The sequence below is a fragment of the Balaenoptera ricei genome, chromosome 1 (assembly GCF_028023285.1).
Source record: "Balaenoptera ricei isolate mBalRic1 chromosome 1, mBalRic1.hap2, whole genome shotgun sequence".
NCBI lineage: Eukaryota > Metazoa > Chordata > Mammalia > Artiodactyla > Balaenopteridae > Balaenoptera > Balaenoptera ricei.
The window spans coordinates 42,091,501-42,117,054 of NC_082639.1; the positions used below are offsets into that span (position 1 = coordinate 42,091,501).

The 25,554-nt window shown below is 34.3% G+C and overlaps 1 protein-coding gene across 1 annotated transcript in view; it reads right to left on the reverse strand.

Moving 5' to 3' along the window:
• The window catches only part of FAF1 (Fas associated factor 1), a 458,337-nt gene that overhangs the window by 95,740 nt on the left and 337,043 nt on the right, over positions 1 to 25,554 (reverse strand). The window contains exons 14-15 of the mRNA XM_059922257.1: positions 14,797 to 14,933; positions 10,342 to 10,430 (exon numbers count right to left, since the gene is read on the reverse strand). Of these exons, the coding sequence (XP_059778240.1) occupies positions 10,342 to 10,430; positions 14,797 to 14,933 (226 nt within the window). The remainder of the gene's footprint in view (positions 1 to 10,341; positions 10,431 to 14,796; positions 14,934 to 25,554) is intronic.

Below are 25,554 nucleotides of genomic sequence, written 5' to 3' on the forward strand. Positions count from 1 at the left end.
ACTCATTCATCCCTTGGTGAATATTTGGGTTGTTTCTATTTTTTGGCTACAGTAATGCTGTTATAAACATTCATGTACAAATTTTTATATGGACATATCTTTTCACTCCTCTTAGGTATATAACTAGAAGTGAAACTGCTGGATCATATGGTAACTATGTTTAATCAATTGAGGAAGTGCCAGACTATTTTCCAAAGCAGTTTCACCATCTTATATTCCCACCAGCAGTCTATGAGGGTTCAAATTTCTCCATATCCTCACCAACATTTGTTATCTAACTTTTTGATTCTAGCCACTGTAGTTGGTGTGAAGTGGTATCTCACTGTGGTTTTGATTTGCATTTGCCTGATTACCAATGATATGGAACATCTTTTCATGTGCTTATTGGTCATTTGCTTATTTTCCTTGGAGAAATGTCTATTCAGATCCTTTGCACAATTTTTAATGGGAGTAATTTACCTTTTTATTATTGAGTTGTAAGCGGTCTTTATATATTCTAGATACAAGTCCCTTATCAAATATGTGATTTGCAAAGATTTTCTCCCAATCTGTGGGTTGTTTTTTCACTTTCTGGATGGTGTTCTTTGAAGTAATTTTGTCATCAATACTGATTCTACCTTATCTTTTAAAATCTAACTCAGAACTTGCAAAATAATCATTAAGTTAAAACTTCTCTGGTAATATACATTTCTCATTGATGAACAGAATGAAGAGATGATTCTACCTCATATATATATATATGTATAACAATATGCCAAGAACCGATTCTCACTTTGCACACAATAGTGGTTTTATCTAACTGAAAAGCAAGATAGTGAGCACAGTGTGGTCACTGCTCTTCCACAGACCATCCTATTGCCATTGCATGCCATCCAACAGTGCCATTTGATGAAGTACTTCCCTAGGAACTTATTCTCCTGTCTTGTTTGAGCTTTTTTTTTTTTATTGTTAACTTTGTAGTAGCTGGATTTACAAGTTTCTTGTCAGGAGTAATATCTGAATCCATTTTTACCTCAAAGAGTCCAATTTGTAAGCAATTTCTCCTGGTTTGGTTACTTCTCTGACTTAAGCAGTAAGATTAAAAAATTTTTTTAAACGGTAAGTATTTTCTCTTGTTCTGAAAAAATCTATTGATTTAACAGAGAGGTAGGTCATTGGGCTTTACTTACAAATGAAACAAAAACTTTGAAGACCTCATGCTTTTATGAAAAATTTTATAACAGAAACAGTGGCACTAAGGGTAAATAGATTGCTTTTACTATATAATCAATTTTCATATATTTAATTCTCAGTCAAAATTTTCTTTTATAGAAGCTAGTGTGACATCATCAAAATCAGAGTCAGCTGCCTTGGCATTTACTATACTAGCACTATAGTTCTCTGAATTATGTTTACACTGATGTTGAAGTAGTTCCAACTATCTGTACTGATTTACAGTATTTATTATAGTATTTTCATTACCATTTTTATGCTTCAATGAACCACATGTAAGCCACGATCAATTCTGGTGAACTAAGAATATAATATAACTAATTTAGCAAGGAAAAATGAATGTAAACTTAAGAGTAACACATGAATGACATGAAAGTTCAGAAGCCAAAACCAACTGCCCCAGTTAAATGAGTATTTGTCAAGACTAAACAACCAATGCAATCCTGTTGTACATGAGGAGTCTAATAAATTGTAAAAGTATGGTGAATGAAATAGGATTTGGAGGGATACCATAATTTATTTTACATTTCAAAATATGAAATAAACGTGAACAAAACTGATTATGTTGCTTGTTCATACTTAACTGCCTGGAATCCTTGATAGACAGCTGAGTACACCAGTAGTCTAGGAAACACACTGAAAAACACTGCCTTAGAGATTAGAACTATACCTGATATGTAGGAGGAACTTGAAGAATGACTACAATTATCTTATTTCTTACCTGTACTACCTGCCTCATAGCTTGCACTGGCAGAATGCAAGAGCCCTTCTGTGTTCCATGTCAAATTGCTTATATCACCCTAGCTGGGTGCTCCTGGGGCTTCATCAACTTGGAACTGCTGGGTTGTAAGCCCAAGGACCCTGTCTGTCTTGCTCACAGCTGTGTTACTGGTGCCCTACATCCGGTGCATAGAAAAAGACCAATAAATATTTATGAAATGAATATATACAAGCAAGATGAGTGAAAACATCATCTTCTGTGATCTGGGCCTAACTATGGAGAAAAATCATTGGATGAAGAACCCTTTTAAAACATTTAGGGACTTCCCTGGTGGTCCAGTGGGTAAGACTCCACGCTCCCAATGCAGGGGGCCCAGGTTCCATCCCTGGTTGGGGAGCTAGATCCCACATGCATGCCGCAACTAAGAGTCCGCATGCCACAACTAAACATGCCACAATGAAGAGCCCACGTGCCCCAAGTAAGACCCAGAGCAGCCAAAATAAATAAACGAATGAATGAACGAATAAATATTTTTTAGAAATTAAAAAAAACAATTTATGCACCCAACATAGGAGCATCTAAATATATAAAATGAATATTAACAGACCTAAAGGAAGAAATAGATAGCAACACAATAATAGTGAGGACTTTAATACACCCCTTTCATAATGGATGGATCATCTGGACAAGAAACCAATAAGGAAACACTGGAGTTAAACAACATGTTAGACAAGATGGAGCTAACAGACATATATAGAACACTCCATCCAAAAGCAACAGAATACACATTCATCCTAAGTGCACATGAAATGTTCTCCAGGATGGATTATATATTAGGCCACAAAACAAGTCTTAACAAATTTAAGAAGAATTAAATCATTTCAAGCATCTTTTCCAACCAAAGTAATGAAACTAGAAATCAACTACAAGGAGAAAACTGGAAAATTCACAAATATGTGAAGATTAAACAACATGCTAATGAACAACAAATGGGTCAAAGAAGAAATCAAAAGAGGAATCAAAAAAATACCTTGAGATAAATGAAAACAAATACAACATAACAAAACTTATGGGATGCAGCAAAAGCAGTTCTAAGAGGGAATTTCATAGCGACAAATGCCTACATCAAGAAAAAAGAAAGGTTGTTGGAGAACAACCTAACTATATCTCAGGGAACTAGAAAAAGAAGAACAAACAAGACCTAAAGTTAGTAGAGGGAAGAAAAATAACAAAAATCAGAGTGGAAAGAAATGAAAGAGAATAAAAAGACCACAGAAAAGATCAATGAAATAAGAACTGGTTTTTTGAAAAGATAAACAAAATTGACAAACCTTTAGACAGACTCACCAAGAAAAAAAGAGAGGAGTCAAAATCAGAGAGTATACATTACAACTGATACCACTGAAATACAAAGGATCATAAGAGACTACTATGAACAATTATACACCAACATATTAGATCACCTAGAAGAAATGGATAAATGTATAGACACATACATAATGTATAGACTAAATCATGAAGAAACAGGAAATCTGAACAGATCAATTTAAGGAGATTAAATTAGTAATCAAAAAATCTCTCAACAAACAAAAGTCCAGGACCAGATGGCTTCACAGGTGAATTCTACCAACATTTAAAGAATTATTATTTCCAATTCTTCTCAAACTCCTCCAAAATATAGAAGAGTAGGAAACACTGCCAAACTCATTTTATAAGGCCAGCATTACTCTGATACCAAAACTGGACAAGGGCACCACAGGAAAGGAAAATTACAGGCCAATATTCCTGATGAACATAGATGCAAAAATTCTCAACAAAATGTTTCCAAACTGAGTTCAATGACACATTAAAAGGATATTACATCATGATCAAGTGGGATTTATTCCAGGGATGCAAGAATGGATTAACATACGCAAATAACTCAATGTGATATATACCACATTAACAAAACAAAGGATAAAAAACATATGATCATCTCAATAGATGCAGAAAAAGCACCTGACAAAACTCAACATCCATTTGTGATAAAAACTCTCAACAAAGTGGGTATTGAGGGAATGTACCTCAACAAATTAAAGGCCATTTATGACAAGCTTACAGCTATCATCATACTCAACTCTGAAAAGCTAAAAGCTTTTCCTCTAAGATCAGGGACAAGACAAGGGTGTTCCTTTCTTTTCATTTTTATTCAATGTAGTATCAGAAGTCCTAGCCAGAGCAATCAGGCAAGAAAAAAAAAATAAAAGCCATCAAAATTAGAAAGGAAGAAGTAAAACTGTCACTATTTGCAGATGTCATATTATATACAGAAAACCCTAAAGGTGCCACCAAAAAACCGTTTTAGAACTAATAAATAAATTCAGTTAAGTTGCAGGATACAATATCAACATACAAAAATCTGTTATGTTTCTACATGTTAACAACAAACTATCAGAAAGAGAAATTAAGAAAACAATCCAATGTACGACTGCATCAAAAAGAATAAAATACCTAGGGATAAAAATGTTCGTACTACCCAAAGTAATCTACAGATTCAATGCAATCTCTATCAAAATTCCGAGGACATTTTTCACAAAAATAGAACAAAGAATCCTAAAATTTGTATAAAACCATAAAAGATTCTGAAGAGCCAAGCAATCTTAAGAAGAAGAAAAAAAAAAAGCCAACAACAAAGATGGAGGCATCAGCATCATGCTTCCTTGATTTCAAACTATATTACAAGGCTATAGTAGTCAAAACAGTATGGTATTGGCATAAAAACAGACACATAGATCAATGGAACAGAATAGAAAGGCCAGAAATAAATCCATGTATATATTGTCAATTATTTTACAACAAAGGAGCCATGAATATACAAGGGGGAAAGAACAGTCTCTTCCAAAAATGGTGTTGGGAAAACTGTACAGCCACATGCAAAAGAAAGAAACTTGGCCACTATCTTACACCATACACAAAAATTAGCTAAAATTGGATTCAAGACTTGAATTAAGATCTGAAAGCATAAAACTCCTAGAAGAAAACATAGGTAGTAAGCTCCTTATCATCAGTCTTGGCAACAATTTTTTGGATCTGACACCAAAAGCAAAGGCAGCAAAAGCAAAAATACATACAGAAGAGTACATCAAGTTAAAAGGCTTTTGCACAGCAAAGGGAACCATCAACAAAATGAAAAGGCAAGCTACCGAATGGGAGAAAATATTTGCAAATCATATATCTGATAAGGGATTAATATTCAATATATAAATAACTCATACAACTCAATAGCAAAAGAAACAATCTGATTAAAAAATGGGCAGGGGTTCTGAACAGACATTTTCCCAAAGAACACATACAGGTGGCCAACAGGTACATGGAAAGGTACTCAACATTACTAATTACTAATTACTAATCAGGAAAATGCAAATTAAAACCATGAGATATCACCTGACACCTGTTAGAATGGCTATTATCAAGAAGACAAAAAATAACAAGTGCTGACGAGGATGTGGAGAAAAGGGAACCTTTCTGCACTGTTGGTAGAAATGTAAATTGGTGCAGCCACTATGGAAAACAGTATAGAGCTTCTTCAGAAAAATTAAAAATAGAACTACCATATGATCCAGAAATTCCACTTCTGGGTACTTATCTGAAGGAAACAGAAACACTAACTTGAAAAGATATATGCACCTCCATGTTCACTGCAGTATGACTTATAACATCTCATACATATAAGCAACCTAAATGTCCATCAATGAATAAACGGATAAAGAAAATGTGGTGTGTGTGTGTGTGTATAATGGAATCTTATTCATTCATAGAAAAGAAGAAAGTCTTGCCATTTCTGACAACATGATGGACCGTTGAGAACATTATGCTAAGTGAAATAGTCAGAGAAAAATACCATATAATCTTACTTATATGTGGAATCTAAAAAAAAAAAAAATCAAGCTCATAGATAACAGAGAACAGATTGATGGTTGGCAGAGATCAGAGTGAGGGGGTTGGAGCGGCTGGTTGAGAGGCGGGTAAAATGGATGAAGTTAGTTGAAAGGTACAGACTTCCTGTTATAAAATAGTTAAGTCATGGGGGTGTAATGTACAGCATGGTGACTGCAGTTAATAATACTGTTTTGTATATTTGAAAGTTGCTAAGAGTAGATCTTAAAAATTCTCTTCACAAGAAAAAATTATAACTATGTGTGGTGATGGATGTTAACCAGACTTATTGTGGTGATCATTTTGTAATATATACAAATATCAGATCATTAATGTTGTACACCTGGAACTAATACAATGTTATATGTCAATGATATCTCAAAAAAAACCAGAACAACCACCCTTTTATGAGCAGAAAGCAACCACCTACAGAAAGCCGTCTATGGTATACTCAGCTATCCATTTAGTGCTCGAATCATTAACAGTTAACTCAATTAGCTCTTCTTCCTTAAAGTTACTTCTGGGTATTAGATCTTCTCTGACTTTTACACTTTCAGTGAAATTCTGATGTTTAAAAATACTGACTTTTGTTTTTGTTTTTAATCTCACATATAGATTTATATATAGCTATATCAGGGAAAACTCTCCTAACAAAACTATTGATACTATTCTTGCTAGCTTCAGGAAGTAGTCCAGATATATTTTTAAAGAAGCCTAATAGTGAAAGGTCCTTTTAAAGGTTGGTCTGTTGTATATGTTTTGCTTTAATTTTTGCAGAAAGATACTGTTTTTATTCTCTATCTTGTGATGACTTACTCCTGTTTTAAAGAAAACATCAACAGAAGCCAGAATCTGTATCCTGTTTATCACTGTTAGTTCCGGAAAGAGAATGGGTATGACAATGGTGAGATTTTAAACAGATGAAAGGAAAAGGAGTGCAGTGCTTCAAACAGTAAGATAAAGACAAAACTTAGGACAAAAAAGTTACACATTCCATGGGGCAAACACAAAAAGCCAACAATTTCCTTTGGCAACACAAAAAGCTGCCTTGAGCCAATAAACCTACCCTCCCTGTGCTGTGGCAGTACTGTTTTTAAGTCTCAAATCAGAATCCTTAAAGGGTAAGCCTAAAAAGGCCCCTCTGGCATACGTTGGCCATGTTCCACTAGTATATTCTTAGAATTACCAAAGAAATGAGAATGCTGTTCCTGACCTTGAAATCTGCCCTGATCTCCAACATTTGGGTTTTGACAATTACAGAGATATTGCTTAGATACAAATTATTAATCAGAGTGATTAAGCTGGAAAGGGGTAATTCTTGCACCTATGACAGAGGATTCTAAGTAAATTAGTGTTGAATGGATGAACGAACAAATGAATGAAACAACAAATAGATCAAGAGCTAAGTATAATAAACTCTTGATAATCAGAGGTTTTAAGATTATTCACGGCTAAAAAAACTAGTGCATATGAAAAAAACTGACTTCATTTACATGTTAGAAAGCATCTATTGTTTGGAACCAAGCTGTAATCAAAAACAGATGCTAAAATGTGGCCACTGTCATACAGTGATATTTGCTTTTCTCCTCATCCCTTCTTTGCCAATAGCCCCTCACTAGAGCAAAGCACCTCTCTGTCCCCAGGACCTAGCCCAGTGCTATATTCTTCATAGATGCTCAGTAAACACTTACAAAACCAAACTAATACCATTAATAAAAATGTCTATGAATAAATCTATATGGAGATAGTTCTGTCAAAACAGAGGCTCATACATAATTTATACTTCCTGGTTAGAGACAGAACAATTAGCGATATAAAGGTTAGTCCATTCTGAGACATTGAAGAATGACTCAGAGTATGAATATGCTTTGGGCTTGGTTTTATTTAATAAAAGCTTTATGTAATATAGGCATCTCTGGTTGCACTAATACAATGGTATCATTGAAGTGATGGACGTAACTGAACCAAAGATAAGTTTAAATAAATTCAGGCCTAGGAAGCCATCCTTCAAACGTGTTCACAATTTAATTTTAACTGTATGCTTAAGTCTTATTTGAAATTTTTTAAAAAGTAAAGCCAAATTCACAATTACAAGGGACAGTGTTTTCTTATCACTTACTCAGCAGACACCAAATCATGATCTATGCATAGTCTAAAAGAAGTTTTTAAACTTAGAAAAGCTTTCCTTAGGAACTCTACTTATGACCTGAAAGATAATTTTCATAAGACACTCTAAAAACAAAAACAAAGAGAAATCTTTTATCTCTTGCAGTTAAATTTCAATAAAAAATTTCAATTATACGGAGTCTTAGATTTTTCCTGTAACCCTCATATTAAATTTTGTGCTCAGTATTAAACGAATTAAAGTCAATTTCCTTACCAATGAATTATGAGGAACACAAATTAAAATGAAAGAATGAACTGGGAATATGCATGCAAATATTGTGCATTCATATTATTATACAGCATAATCTGTAAATCTAGTACTAATGAGACTCAAGATTTAAATGGCTGAAGAATGTGTTTAGTGAATTATTGTCAATCAACGCCTCTATTCCAGGATAAATGTAATCTTGTATTACAAATTCCTAACTAAGTACAGTACTTAGTTAGTACTTATAAAGTAACAGATAAACATCATTCTACCATATACCCGATTACCTTTCCCTCAGAGTAAATGAAACACTACTAAGAAAAATTACAAACAACATTTTTACAGCAATAAAAGGAACCTACTGAGTATTAAAACTCTAGGTATAGTGCTCAGAATTTTCATATTTGTTAATGTGGATACATCAGGTTTTATATCATTGTAATCAAGTATTATTTTTTGAAGTCACATTATTTCATGTAAATTCTTTCAAGTATTCATTTATTCAATCACTTAAACATTTTTTGAGTGCCTACGTTGTCCTAGGTACACTGTTAGAAGACAGAGTTACAAACATGAATACGATATAACCCTTGCTCTTAAACTCATAGTCTAGTAGAAGACAGAGACAAGTAAATAAAGTTAAATACAATAGTACAAGGTTAAATGGAAATTGTTTACGTGTTTCCCATTTGTAATAGCTAAACAGTATTATATTGAAAACACTCATTGTACGCGTAAACTTTTCATCATTGCTCAGAAATCAAACTCTCCTTTATTTGTTCTATGTAAATCTTTCTTTAAAAATTAAAAACAAAGAGAAAATTAAAAAGAATAATTTGATGGATATATGAACTTAGCATCTCAAATTAACAAATGATAAGATTTGTTTCATATTTTATCTTGAGACTGTTTTCCAAATCCAGAAATTTCTTCACTGATAAAGCACTAATAATTACTTGAGATTATTATAGATCCTACTAGCTGGGTGAACCTTGGGTATATTAACTTAAACTTTTTGATCCTCAGTTTTCTCATCTGAAAAGTAGAGATGACAATACCAATCTGTGTTGGATTATGTTCCATTTGCCCTCAGTATCCATGCTCTACCTAGTTTTTTGCCCAGGGAGGTTCTCTTGCCTGCCTTTCAGTTTCTAGTTGGGTTAGGTCAATAGGAGGTACTAGCAGGAGATCAGAGTATAAAAGGAAAGGTAAGCTATTCCTTAGTTTCTTCCTTAGCAGGTCACCAAGGGTTGGCTATATCTCTCTAAAAGAAGCAATCCTCTTCATATATCACCCTCTCCTAGGCCTTTAGGCCTAAGGGTAGTAATGGCTTCCTTTAGCCCTAGAATGTACTATCCATTGCTGACTCCCATAAACTCTGACCATATCTTTATAAATAGTTCCCTTATTAAACTCTTCTCAAATAACCCAGTTTGAAAGTGTCATCTGTTTCCAGCCAGAACTCTGACTCATATGCAACCTCAAGGGATTGTTCTGAGGATCACATGAGATGATAAATGTAAAGTGCTTTGCATAGTGCCTAGTACATTACAGATATTCAGTAAGTGTTGACTACTATTGTCATTATGAATATTGCTGTTATTATTATTCTATTTGAGGTTCCATGCTCATCTCATCTATACCATCTAAATATGTTCGGGAGACTGCTAAATTCAGAATTCTGGTGGTCTTTTTACTAATTCTCACAGTGCCTCAAAAATATGTTCAAGTGTAAAATGTGTTTATTGCTAATCAATCTCAATACTTAAAAAGAGTAAGAGGACCTTAAAAGTGAGTGAAAAACCCATATAGTAGATAGGATTTCCTGAACTGTAGTTTCTTCTGTAAACATGCTTCAGAATTTGTTTCCTGTAAATTGACCTCCTGCCATCAAATCTAGCAAAGTATAAATGTCCATAAAGTTAAACAAATTGTTGGGTCTTGGGTCATGAAAAGAATGGACTGAAAGGTAAATTCAGTGGCATAAAAATCCTTTGTTCATGTGGAAACACATCTTCATCAATGCTTTATTTATCCATCATGACATAGGCAAGCATCACCATTTGACAAATTATCTCATCAAAATCCTATTAAAGGTCTACTTAACCTTTCACCTTACCTCATCCTTTATATCTTCCTGTTGTTGGGCCGTGAAGATCTCCATTGCAGCCATGAGTCTCATCATTAACTCATCCACTGTTGTGTTACCTAGCAACACATGGAGATAGCCAAACTTCACATTAAGATCATTATAAAATGGAAAGTCATTCTAGAATTAATCAGTAAGGAGTAACTACAGTCTAAAAAAATTACAGACTGGCATGCTAATAAAAACTTTCATGTTTTCACTGAAAAGTTTCATATTTTCAGAAAGAGAGCAAAGCAGTATACTGGCAATTGAAATTTCACAATACTTAGATTTGAGGGAACAGTCTCTTACTTAATAAGAAGGACTTTCAGCACTACAAGAAGAATATCCAAGTCATGAGGCTCAAAGTATCTTCCAAGTTAGGAAAACATATCTACTTAATAATGCTAGCAACAACTACCATTTGTTTATATGCCAAACAAATTACATTAAGTGATTAGGTTTATAGATATAAAATCACATTTAATCTGTACAACAATTCTATGAAGGTGTTATTATGATTTTGATTGTAAAGAGAAGGAAAATGAGGCTTAGAGAGCTCAAGTAACCTGACTAACCAACGTCAAGTTGGTTAAGTTATAGGGCCAGGATTTGAAACCATATGAGTCTGACTCAGAAGCCTCTCTCTGTTGCCACCTTAGCATACTGTTTACTTAGAATTATCTCCTATCACTAAAAATTCTTTGGTGAAACAAGCAGTAATTCAATTTCTGAAAAAAAAAAAAAAATTTTTTTTTTTTTTTTTGCCCAATTGATATTTTTCCCTTTCAGCTGCTTTCAAATGACTATGCTATAATCTTTATGGAGAAGGTATTGTAATGTTTGATTTTCTTGAATGCTATTTTATTCCCTGTCCAAGTCTGTAACAAACATATAGCACATATATGCCATTTCCTGCATGCATTAAGTTCTGTTATGTACTTTGGATGCATCTACAAGAGAGAAGGAAACTCATGAAGATACATAAAGATATAGCAATTTTTCTCTTCTTTCAAACCTACAGGCAAAAGAACCTGTCTTCTCCAGGGCCTGAGAAGGTGTCTTCTTGTCCCATTAATGGAATGGCCACCAACGAGACAACAAATAGTAAGCATCCTTGCTTGTACTCTCCCAGAGTAGGGTTTGACTAACATAATCTTTCAATGGTCCTTTCCCAGTTTCCCTTATGACCACTGGCAACATGCGGTTAGGGAGCAGCTGTGGTCCTTAGCCAAAGAAATAACCTAATTTGGTCACATAAGCACTACTCTCTCAATAAATGAGCTAGAGAACAAGTATTATCTTGGTGTGATGTCATGTTACCAAGAAAGCAGAACTGGTTTTATAGTCAGAGTTCTAACCCTAGTCCTGCTACTTATAACTACATGATCTGGTACCTAGAAATTGCCTAGCACATGACAAGGGCTTAATAAATATTCACTTAGTAAACAAATGAATAAGAGAAGAGGGAGTGACTTTAGCTCTCTAACGATCAATTTCCTTATCTGCAAAATGAAGATAACACTACCTCTGTAGGGTTCTTAGAAGGATCAGAGATAATGTAAAGTGCCTGGTACATAGCACACACACAATCACTGATAGTTATTATTAACAGATATAACAAATGGCAAAAAGTTTAATAAGAGAACCTTTAACGTAGATTTTGTTACCAGGCAAATCTTTGGGTTTCCATTTCTTATTTGTAAACTGTAGTGACTAAGAGAGTATGGGGCATGAATACTTTGTGGAGGGTACTAGAATCATCAATGGGGAAATACTATAATTTTACAGGTGACTACACACTGGTCATTAATTTTCAGGCTTAAAGCCACCGCTTATCAACTATGCTTCAGCCCTAACTATACGGGCTCGCTGCCAAACTGTACTTGAAGGTATTTTATACCTAAGCCCTTAATGATCCAAGATGGAGAAAGGTTCCAGTTAATGCAGTGCAGAGAAAATTTATTTTGTATAGCCTATTGCAACAGAACCTCTTTATACTCTTAAAAACTACTGAGATCCCTGAAGAATTTTTATGTGGGTTATGGTTACCAACATTTACTGTGTTAGAAATTAAAACTGAAATTTCTAAAACATATTTATCAATTCATTTAAAAGTAACAATAATAAACCCATAATTTGTTAATATAAATATCACATTTATGAAAAATGACTACATGTTCCAAAAGAAAAAGTTCAGTGAGAAGAATGTAATTTTTTTTAACATTTTTGCAAATTTCTTTAATGTCTGGTTTAATAGAATGCAACTGGATTCTCATATCTATATCTACATTAAACCAGATATAATGTGTTGTCTTGGTTGAAATTTATCAAGCAATTATGGCCTCATACAGATATATAGTTGGAAAAAGGAGGAGTATTTTAATAGATAATTGTAGATATTTTTCTTTAATACACCCAAACTGACAAGTGGAATTTTTTTCAAGGTTAGGTATGTGAGGAATTTGAAACCGTTATCAATGAACTTATTGTACTTTGTTATATTAAAATCCACTGGTCTATTTTGCCCTTTGAATGGATCTTTCACTCATGCATGAGTTTATAACATTATGCATTGGTCATCTGGAAAATATTGGTTCACGGAGTCATGCATTTCTTCTGAATGTTGACACACCTAATTTTATGATATCAAAAAAATCACATTTATTATCATCACCATTGACGTCACCAGAAAAGTATTTAAGCTGTCAATCTTAAATGGAGGATATAACTTTTTGCTTAAAAACTCAAATTTTATCATTGGCAACAAATGTTGTTAGTTCTTTTTCTTGAAGTAACAGACTCACTTTGTTCATCCTGGAGAAATGTCCGCCCATTGCGTCACACAAACTATAAAAACGGTTAAAAATTAATAAAATAATAATTTAAAAAAATGCACATACATGGAGGTGAAAAATATGACTACCAGTACAGTTGTGTCATGGCCTTGCTTTGTGCTAAGATGCCAGCAGTTTTACACAGCACTGATTTTGTGCCACTTAGTACAAATGTCAACACAGTAAAAAAAAAAAGCAAAAAAAGAGTCTATCAAAAATAGACCTCGTATATATACACTACCAAATGTAAAATAGATAGCTAGTGGGAAGCAGCCGCATAGCACAGGGAGATCAGCTCGGTGCTTTGTGACCACCTAGAGGGGTGGGATGGGGAGGGTGGGAGGGAGGGAGATGCAAGAGGGAAGAGATATGGGAACATATTGTATATGTATAACTGATTCACTTTGTTATAAAGCAGAAGCTAACACACCATTGTAAGGCAATTATACTTCAATAAAGATGTTTAAAAAATAAATAAATAAAATAAAATAAAATAAAATAAAATTCACGAGGTAAAAAAAAAAAAAAAAAATAGACCTCGCAGATTCCCTGAAAGGATCTAGGGGACCTCCAGGGTCCATGGACCATGCTTTGAGAACCAATACCGACTGTAATATTGCTGGAAATATCACAGAAAACAGGAATGAAATATTATCTTAATTAATATGAAAACAGGAATGAAATATTATCTTCATTATCTATTTACTCTATGCATTTTGTTCCCGCAGGTCTTCTTTAACATTGTTTGTGAAAGTGAATGCTCTAGCTATAGAGTAAACATAAAATACCAGAGGTTTTGTTTTATTTGAGTTTTAAAGGCACTTGAATTTATACCCCTTCCTCCATTACATTATCTGCTACAGAACTTGTGACTTAAATAGGGGCAGAAATTAAGTATCTCAGACACAAGCTTTAGCTTGGAGCATTTGAAACATCCTTTTCCCTGTGGCATAGAAAAGGTACTGTTTTCAATTTAAGCTTTGCCATGAATAAAGGAATTTTTTATACTAATCCTTAGGATACATTAGTAACATAAAAAATATCACTCATTTTTTTGGTAAAGAATGTGTGCACTGTGATTAAATTGACAGGCATCCTATAGCTTCACACCTCAGGGTTGCATTCTAGACATGGATTCACACAAATGAGGAGAAACGACTGCCACTGTGAACTATTCAATTCACAATATCCAGTCACTGGTTTTTCCAGATAACTAAAGATAAGGATTTCCTTCAACCAATCAACATTACAGCAAGAAATATATGTGTGTGTGTGTGTGTGTGTGTATGAATGAAATATATTTGATGACTGATTATGGCTTAATTTCTAGTTTAGTAAATTCAGTGATTCTGAATATTTAACATGATTATCCTATGTCCCAAAGGCTGTGCAGTTTTATTAAGATGTTTCTGTTGGGTTTTCATGCAGCATATTTCATACTTCATAGCACCTATACTTTTTGAAGATATTCTTCTCCTGGGTGTTCTATATTTTAAAATGCAAAGACATTCACCAATACAGAGAATTACTTTCAGCTTTGATGGTAAATATTATAAGGTTATCACATACATAAGGAGACACTCTACTCCCCTTGTGACATGTACTTTACCTTGTATCACATTTAACACTTCATTAGATGATCGCTTTCCCATAATAATCAGAAAAAGTGGAAACTGATCTGTTTTTTGAGTCCGAATGGTTTGTGCAACAACGCTGCCAAAGTGTCTATTGCACATTGTCAGAAATCTAAAATGAGACAAAATCCAAAGTTAGTTTCATTTCAGAGTTTAATAAATTTACCACTATGCTAAGAAAAAATTTATTAAGTGTTTTATTAGTTATATTAAAATTAGACAGTCTGATATTAATATGTAAAATTTTACTGTATTAAGTTTTCAACTACATCATAAATGGTATAGAAATGATTATCCTATAGAAAAGCAGGCCACACACCCTATATTACCCTAAACTATGAGAAAAACAAACAAAATGAATTTTAAGAGGAAAGAATTTCTTAAAGAGGACAAATACCGTGGTAAAAGTTAAATTAACCGGCATCATCCTAGTCTAAACAGGATTTAGCAACATTTTCACAAGTCCTTAGAATCAAGAATTGTACTTTAGAATTGTGTTTTCTCCAGTAGTAGGAGGTCTTCTAGTTTCATACTTGGTATGGGATAAAAATAATAATTCTAAGCTTTTGACCAAAAAAAATGCTCAGAGATATTAGCATACTGAAGTCTAGCATTAGTATTCTTAACACGATCTGGAATAAATGAAAAAACTGATAAAGCTTTTCTCTTCTATTAGAGGACTGTTTGAAATTAGCATTTCTTTCAAGAGAAAAGGGTAGCTTATGATATGTTTTCAGATCTGATGGTAAAAAGTAAATGTCATAATAATAATGAATTATGAAAGACCAAATGCAAATATAGAATGCTTTAATAAGATCCAATTTAATAAAGTCTGTAAAAATAATGGACTTTTAATAACACAGGTCACAAAAGGCAAAACAGTGGAAATTCTGGGGACTAGCCACTGGTACTGGCTTATTAATTCTTAATTATGTTCATGAAAGGCAACTTAAATCGTGTGTTTTCTTATGCCTTATGATAATATTTTAGGTAACAACTCCTCTGAAATGTATGTTCTAGCTGATGAGCAAAGTCTTGTCATCACATGCATTAGAAGGTAAATCTATTTGAAAAGACAAATGGCATTAAAATGTCATGTGCTCAGATTCATTTGATATCCATATTCAAAACAGAATCAAACCTCTTAATTTTTAAAGCCAGTATATTTCTTGTCCATAGAAATTCATCCCAGAAGTTTAGGCTGAATCCTCCACAAAACCTGTGCAGTGACTACACACAGGGCCACTAGAACTGTTGGCAAGAGTGTCAAGACAAGTTAGCACCACTGCAATAAGTTCATTGGGAGGCAGGTTCATATATACACATTTAGAGCAGCAATAACCGGACTCCATGGCAATCTGAAATGACAAGGCCTTTAAAAAACCAATTGCTGGCCATGAAATATCAGTGCCCCCATGAAAATTCAGATCTTCACATTCTACAACTATTATGGATAAAAGGTGCTCAAGCAGCCTAAGTCTCCATACCAAATTTCACACCCATATAGCTTTAATTCATCAATGGAGACGTGTAGATCAGGAGACTAGAAAGTCAGGATCTCATTTTTCTTTCTGCTTCTTACTAAAATATTTGAAGTCAGTCTTGACCCTGATCTGATCATTGGCAACCTCTAAAATTAAAGATGTCAAAAAACAGTTGGAATGCCATTTCCTACAAAAGGGAGAAAATAAGTCCTTGTTGCTTTCACATCAATGGATTAAGTGGATATCACATAGTAGATGGCCATCACAGCACTAGCTTCACAAGTGATATTAAATACTAGCTAAACAGGAGACCCCCAAAAAAAGGAAGGAAGGAAAGAAGTCAGGAAGGAAGGAAGAAAAGAAGGGAGGCAAGCAGGCAGGTTGGCTTAGTGGTTTTAAGAATTTAATTTCAAGACAATTTTGTCTGGCAACTGTGTACATCCCAAATCCCCTTTTTGTGAAAACGAGCTAGAAGAGAAAATAATTATGAAAATGTAGGTATCTTATTTGGTTTAAATTAATATAAAACATAAATTTCAAAACTACATGAAACATATTCAAGGGAGGTACAGCTTTCAATATCACATTAACCATTAAGCCATTCAATTACTATAAAAAACACAGTGATCAGTTTTCTATCAGGTATTAGCAAATCATTCTAATATTTTAGAAGCAGTTGAGAAATATAAAGGGATCACACAGCCGGTTGATGTTTTCTAGTGGCCTTAACTAACAATCTGTTCTAATCGAAGAGAGACTTTTTAAAAAGTTTAATTAATCTGATTAATCTCCTATGATCATGTTTACTTTGAGATTTTCAAATTGCAATCATGGAGAGCCTGTAGGGCCAATGGACAGCCCCAAATTTAAAAATTCCTACTTGTCAGTTCCTCCCATTATAATTTACAAGAACTTCACAACACAAATATCAAATCTTTCTCATGGCTGGGAGGTTCTGCTTCTTCCTCTCAAGATCATTCACAACACAAAGTTACCATTCACAGCACACTACCAGCAGCAAAAATCCAGTTCAAAACATTAGAGCAAAATCAAACATGGGAAAAACAAGTTGTTTTAAGAGAACAAATGTGGTTCTCATATTTGTGGTATTTCTTCCTTTTGAAGATATAAAAGTGTGCCAGTGCATCTAGTGGCAGCATCAAACTTGTCAATCTAACTGCATATGGTGTTCATCAGAGTCAGGCGTCATGAAGGGAGAAATGGTTTCCACAGCAATTGCATTCCTGCAACTCAAAACCAAAGAGGGAAGCAATGGCAACCATTCTGTGGCAAGAAGAAATGGCTTTGTTTTTTTTATTATAAAAGATTTTAATAAATCAAACAACCTACTCATCATAGACCTACTTGAGAAGGGGGAATAACAAATTGCAAAATCAACCCCCAAAGCTAAAGCCTAAAGTAACAAATTTGAAAAGACAAAGAACAAATGCTCTCATTAAGGGGGTAAAATGAGGGAGGGAGGGGAAGAAGAAGGAAGGGTTGAGAAAATGAAGTAAAATGGTTAATCACAAGTCAGATATAATAAAGCAACTCACTGGTTCCTGGAGGGGTGGGTGGGTAGGTCGTGGTGGAGGTGGTGGGGATAGGGAACGGGAAGCCTCACACTCTGGCCTTGGTAAAGAAACAAAATATAGGGAATTCCCTGGAGGTACAATGGTTAGGATGCTGTGTTTCCACTGAAGGGGGTGTGGGTTCAATCCCTGGTAGGGGAACTAAGATTCTGCATGCCATGCGGCATGCCCAAAAGAAACGAAAAGAAAAAACATAATTAGTAGCTTATATTCACCAATTCTTGCTATTAGAAGGCTAAAATTGGAAAGATAAGATAAAGTGGTTTTAATCTAAAGTTTGGGGAGAAAAATAAACAGAACATCTGATGGCTAGCGTATATTAATCATTAGTAAAATTTTCAGTCTCTGAAGCAGAGATCATTTCTATCTTGCTAATGGAAACCAGGATTACTAATAAATCAGATATACGAAAAAGTAATCTCATTTTAATTCAAAACAGGATATAGTTTAGTTCTTTCAATCAAACTCATAATTACATAAGTCATTGACTTTTACTAAACTGTACTTCAACATAAAATACATACTAAAAGAAACACAGCAATTTAGGGGGAGGGTGATGAAATTCCACAAATACTTACTGCCTACCTACTGTATACCAGGTAATGTAAAGAGGCACGTTTGATAAAAAATGGAGGCTACAAAACTGCTAAGCCTCTGTGTGAGGCTTCCTGATTATGCATTTCAATGTGACTTCCGTAAGTTTAAAGGAGCCTCATATATAAAGTGGAAATAACACATCTTTAAAATACTTATATTCTTGTAAGTTACAAAAGTACTCAGAATTGTGCTTAGAATATGGTAGGCCCTTAAAATTGGTAGCTATTTAATCATTATTAAATGCATAATGATATTTAACATTTTTATCATAATTATTTTCAGGATTAAAATGGTAACTCATACCTATGGGCCAACACTGAAAGATTTTTTTTGCATAGTAAGACATAGCATGGAAGAATTGTTGACTAGACAAATACAGTCATTGGTTTTATTTTCATTCAGAGAATGAAAGGGCAGGTATTGATATTTGGGAAATAAGTAAGTACAATTACAAATGCTGCAATTTATGTTTAGTAATGTTAACTAATTTAAAACCAAGAATCAGTAGCACAATTCCTGGCTGCTTACCCTTGAATCATTAAACACATTAAATCGCTTTCTGATAATGTGTGAACCATTTCTCCAAAACGAAAGGTCATTGAGCAGAAGAAATTCACATTCAGCAGTACTATAGGACTTTTTCACATTCAGCAGTACTATAGGACTTTTCCAATATGGGTTGCCAAGTGTTTTTTGGTTGTTGTTGTTTGGTTTTTATACTACTTCTTTTGAAGTCACTTTGATTTAAGGAGGCTCTTCTCTTTAAAGAAAACCAAACTTGCAGTTTTTGCTATAGTAATAAGCCTCATTACTTATACATATTCATTCATGTGTTCAGGGTTTGTTAAAAAACATTTATGTACAACAGTAGAATAACCAGAACACAAAATAGAGAAAGGACCTTAGAGATCACACCTATCTAGCTAACACACAATTCTCCTTTCTTCTTCTCTTCCTTTTAATAGGGAAGTTAAAGCCAAGGTCCTTTAACGTGTGAAGTAAGATTTATCAAGGTGCTAGCATTGTCAAGCATACCAAAACCAGACAACGACTTTTGTCTCCTTCCACAACATCATTTCCACAAGTCTGCATGCCTATCCATTGTTCAGCTCATTCCCTGAGACAATCTTCAGCACCACTGGCATATGTGCCTTTGTCCTTTAAGGGTGGCTTTGATTTTTTGAAATAGTCCTAAGTCTTTGGTTCAAAATGAGTTAGGTAAACAAGCTGGAAGACACTGACTATAAAGGCAGTGATTTGCAAGCTTTAATGGCCTAGGAATCACCTATGGAGTTTATTCAAAAGGCAAGTTCCTCAGCCCCATCCCCTAGAGATTCTGATTCAACAGATGTGGGGTAAGGTCCAGGAAACTGCCTTTAAGCAGTTTCCTAATAAGCCTAATAAGCTCCCAACCCCATCCAAGGTGATTCTGATATAAGTGGTTAATGGAACACACTTTGAGAAATACTGCTTTTAGGATGCAGGACTGCTTTCCTTGAAAGGCTTTAAGCTCTCTCTGAAGGCAGCTTTTAAAGAAGTTGTCCCCTAAATGTTTTGGGCAATGGCATATTCACTGGACCAAGTGTCTAGTCTCCTGAGGTGATGACCACACTGGATAATTCTCACTTGCTTCATTTGTATAGGTGAGCTGCAATTCGATGTGAGACAAAATTACAGTCTGTGAGCTCCAGGTGATGGAGGAAAAACAAGGCGGGGAGGGCGGGCGGTTTGCAATATTAAATAGAGAAGTCAGGTCTCACTGAGAAGTTGATATTTGATCAAGGATTCAAAAGAGGTGAAGGAGGAAGTGGAACACATATCTCTAGGAAGAGAATTCCAGACAGAGAGAACAGCAAACACAAAGACCTTAAAGTTGGAGAGTATCTAGCATATTTGAAAGGTGACAAGAAGGTTAGTATAGCCGAAGCAGAGTAAAGCATAAAAGACAAAATTGATAATTTCGACTATTTTCACATGGTAACAAACACCATAACTAGGCCAAAAGATAAATGATGAACAGGGGAAAAAATTCTGAATTTCAAACCACAGAAAAAGAGCTAATTTCCCTAATATATAAAGAACTCTTAACAAACAATTAGGAAAAGATCCACAAATAATATATAAAGACAGCTTCAAGAAATGGAAACAGTAATGGCTCATAAACATGTGAAAAAATACTCAAAATAGCTCATAATGAGTAACTCCTAATTAAAGGTACACTAAGAAACCATTTTTCATCTGTCAGATTAGTAACGACAAAAAAATTTTGGTAACACCTTGCACTGGCAAGGTTACAGGGAAACAGGCACTACTGTACACTGTTAGTAGGAGTGAAATTGGTACCAACTCCTTTGTGGGCCATTTGCCAGTGTCTATTAAAATTAAATATGCACAAATTCTTAATCTAGCACTCCTACAACTGGGAATTTAGTCTATAGATATATTTTCAGATGGAAACATATGTGCATAGTTATTTACTGTAAGCTTGTAATAGCAGAATATTGGGCATAACCCAAATGTCAACCACTAGGATCTAGTTAAATAAATTATAGTACCTTATAGAATTCAAAGGAATACTATGTAGCCATAAAATAGAAAGGGTTCTTTATGAACTGATATGAACTATCTTTTAAGATATAATATTAGTGGGAAAAGCAGGGTGTTAAATAGTGTTTATCATTTGTGTAAAACTGGGGAAAAATAATTATATATTTGTTTGCTTACATATAAAATAATCTCTGGATGGACAAATAAGAAACTTAAAACATTACTTCTAGAAAAGGTAACTTAGAAACAAGGATAAGTAGGAGACTTTTCATTACATACCTTTCTAGAACTTTTGAGTTTTGATTAAAGTGAATGTATTGCCCAATAAATAAAGAAACAATTTGAAAGTAAGATAGTAACTCTCTTGTAAAAATAAAGAAAAATTGCATGCAATCCCAAACCTTTAACACAATGTTAATCACATTTGTCTATTTCTTATCAGTCTTTTGCTCAAATATATCTTTTCCTTTTTGTGGTAATCAGTGTTTAGTTGGATACAGTTTTTTAGCCTTCTATACGATAGTAATGAACCAGCATGTTAAATGGTTGAATAATATTCCATTGTGTAGATGTATACGCTGTTATATTCATAGCTATTCACCTACAGCTAGATTTTTCTTTCTAGTTTTTTTTATCATTATAAATAATACTTAGATAAATTCTTAAAGTATTTCCTTAGGGAAAAAAGCCTGTCTGTGAAGTGGAATTATAGGGTAAAAAGGTATAGAATCATTTAATGATTAGTGGTACATATTGCCAAATTGTTTTCTAAAAGGATAGTATAATGCCTCTCCGTGCAAATGCAAACATTGTATGCATGTTAGAGAACACAGCCAAACTAAAGGCAAATTTAAGAAAACACAGGATGAGACTTTGGGAAGATTTAATCTGAAAAGCATCTCTCACCTGTCTGTGGCTTAACACTACCCAGTAACAGTAAACTGCTAAATTGTCTTAATAGACTAGTAGTCAGAGTTAAAAAAAAAACCCACAAATATCTGCTTGTTGTCATCTATAAATCACTCAAGTGGAAAGGCTTTAAGGCAATGACAGTTTAATGACAGGGCTGTAACTAATCTATAGGGACTGATTTATACTAATGTTTTTGGAGGGACAATAATCATAAATAAATAGATAATTGGCTGCCTTCTCACCAAGAGTAAGAACATAAACATGTAAGTACCCCATTTTATTTTAAGTTGGGAGAGATAACAGAGAACATTGAACCCAATGTCTTATCAAATGGCAGAAATTCTTTCTCTAGCAATGTAAAGAGAAGATTCATTTTCCAGGGGCTATACAAGAGAGCAAATTTATGTTAAATGCCAGATAATATTTCTTCTGTGTTCTGCCTTTTACCAACTGATCAGTATTTATGAGGGCCTATGAAATATACAACAAGGTAAGACATGGTATGTGTCCTTAAGACACTAAGAATATTTAGGGTTATAGCCTCAAACAGGAAACATAATCTGATATATAACTGGGGGCTAGATTTAGTAGTTCAGATTAAGTGCTGGAAAAAATCAGAGAACGGAATGGGAGTTTAGAAATCAGGGAGAACTTTCTGTTCCAAGATAGCGCTCCTGGACTGCTATTAGGAGAATTATCTCTTATTCACCTCTGCATTCCTAGCACCTACTGCCAAACAGCATGTATTTGTTACATGAATGGGCCAGTTCATGCTTTAGTAACCTTTATCTCCACCATGACAACGTTGACCATACAACCTTCCTTTTCCTCTTCCAACTACTTTGCTGAAATCAGTTTAACTAGGACAGTTGGTGTGAATTATCATGGTCTCCCAGGCCTCTTTCACTATGCTTCTACCTTGATAGGTCACTTGGTCCCATTTCAAAATAGCAGGTATTGTCCACAAGTTCATACTCTAAGCTTCCCTCCTGACTTTTTAGCATACTGAAGTTTTTACATAATTTCATCTTGTCACCACTCACTGACTGAAAATGTGACTTAGAAGAGGTGTAAAGTATCCAAATATTAACATATTAGAGAAAGTAGGAATTACTGCAAGCAGCATAATATTGTGGGAAGAACAAAGACTTTGGAGTCAAATAAACCTGCTTTTGTCACTTACTAGTTGTTTCTTTGGATAACTTAATCTTTCCGAGCCTTAGTTTTCTCACATATAAAGTGAAGGTAATGATAACTACTTTTGGAATTGGTCTGCGGATTAATCAATACCTCTTCTTCCTTCCTTTTATATGCTTCAGAGTCAAAATTGGCTTTTCCTTTCTCTTCCCTTCCCCCCAAATTATGGGTATGGCAAAATGTTTCCTAAAATAAGTTTTAACAGCAAATCTCAGACTCTTATCACTGAACAAATGTATTATATTGCTGTATAACTTCTACAGAATCATCATAAGATTATTCCCTACTCTAAGGTAGAGATTGAAGATATATACATATATTTTCATGCTATGTTCTCTGATTGTTTTCCTCCTGCAAAATTTGGAGACTTTGTGATTTTATTATTATATAAAAATTGTTCGGCATTATCATACAAAAATTTTTCAGAGTTGGTTGGTTTCTCTTGAAACCCTGACATTTATACACAATTTCCTTATGTATTTGGAAAGAACTATTATTCTAATGGATAAAAGAAATGTGGGAGAGCATTAGTAGAAATCTTATACATAGGAGAAAAGTCTTTAAAAGATAAATGACCAACAGCACAGAGTATTAGCACTTCAGTCCCTCATCAAAGCTTTCAAGCAAGAATCGATTACAACCCAGCTCTTGACAAAGGCTCATCTGAGACAGCTGATGTCTGACAGAAAGAGCTGAATGAACAAGTTTACTATGTAGGCTTTTTCTCTAAGCTCTATACCTGTTATGAGTTAGATCATGAAAAAAAGGAATATCTAAGGGCCACATCACCTAAAGAACTACCTTTACTGAAAAACGATTTAACACGGAGCTCTCTGTTTTTACAGGGGAGTGATATAAGAAACATCTATTTAAAGTAATCTATTTTACACAAAACAACAGTAGAAAATAACTGTTTATTATATTTCCTAATGATTCTCAAATAAAAAATCATGCAATTAAATTCTTCCTTGAATTCAGTGCCAGGAAATTTTGAGATGAACTATTAGGCTTCCTTTTATCAGACAATGAGAATTTTAAATGGTAATCTGTAAACTCTAAGGCATAGTACCTGGCGCATAATAGAAACTCAATAAATATACATTGTATGGATAGATGAATGAATGAGGATATGCCTATCACATTTCCTTTTTCTCCTTTAGCTGCCAGAATTACAGAGTTGAATTCAGTGTTTATATACAAAACTTAGCTCGTGTTTATTGTTTTTTTAAATCAGGTGGAGTGATCATCTCCAGCAATGTTCAACTGCAAGGCACAGGCATAAGGAAGGTGAATAGTTGGGTTTAACAAATTGAGTGCAATGGAGGAAGACAGAGATGAGAGAGTTTAAAGTATTACAAGGAAGTGATAATGATGGACCTTGAAATTTAATTAGGACAAGGAAGGAAAGGAAGATTGGACACAGGAAAGGGTGGATGGAGTGAAGTGGTAGGGGTCAATAGATTGAAGGGCATGATAAGACAAAAAAAATTTCAGCACTGGTGACACTTGAGCAAGTGAGTGGAAAAGGAAGTGCTGGTCAGAGACAGATGTTTGAAATCCAAATATATAAGGTGATACAGTTTCTATTTATGACCACATCTAAGTGTGGTGAATAAAGAGAAGAAAAAAGTTTCTCTGGAGTTGGACAAGTCTGGGAACTGACAGAAGTATCAAGAATGATAACAGGAGTAGAGATGATAAGAAGTTCAGTTATTGTTTATGAGTGATAAAATTTGGGAGAGTTAATAGAATCCAAACTTCAAAAAATCTTGTCAATCAATTGCATTAGTAGAGAATGGCAGAGATCTGGTTTAATAACAACTCAGACCCAGCCCATTCTGGACCACCCCATACCTGAAATACTGCTAGGGGATTTTAGTTGACTCCTTCAGTTCAATAGGAGCCAATAATAAAATTACAGACTAGAATTGAGCATAGCACCAGACAAATTTCCCCTGAAGCATTATGCTCGATTCTGGGCCCCTTTAGAATGGACTAGGTCTAGACACCCTATCATACGAGGATCAATGGAAGAAATAAATATATCTTGGTTGGAAAGGCAAGAAAATTAAGGTAGACAAGATAGCTGTGGTTAAACTGATAAAGGACTATAATGAAGAAGAGAAGTTAGGCTTATTCCAGGTAATTCCAAGACCAGAACTAGAACCAAAAGGGAGAAAGTTGCAGAAACTCTCTATGGGAAGAAGCACTATAGCAAAAACCTTTCCCGGCTTTTAGAGCAGCTCAAAAATACACTATCTTTTGAAGCTTTCATTCCTCTGTCTCTAGCAGTATTCAGGTAGAGACTGTAGTAATATCAGACATAATACAGGGAAAAATGCCTGCATAGTTGCAAATTGGATGTTAACTAAGAATGCTTCTAACCCACAACTCTAAGATATGG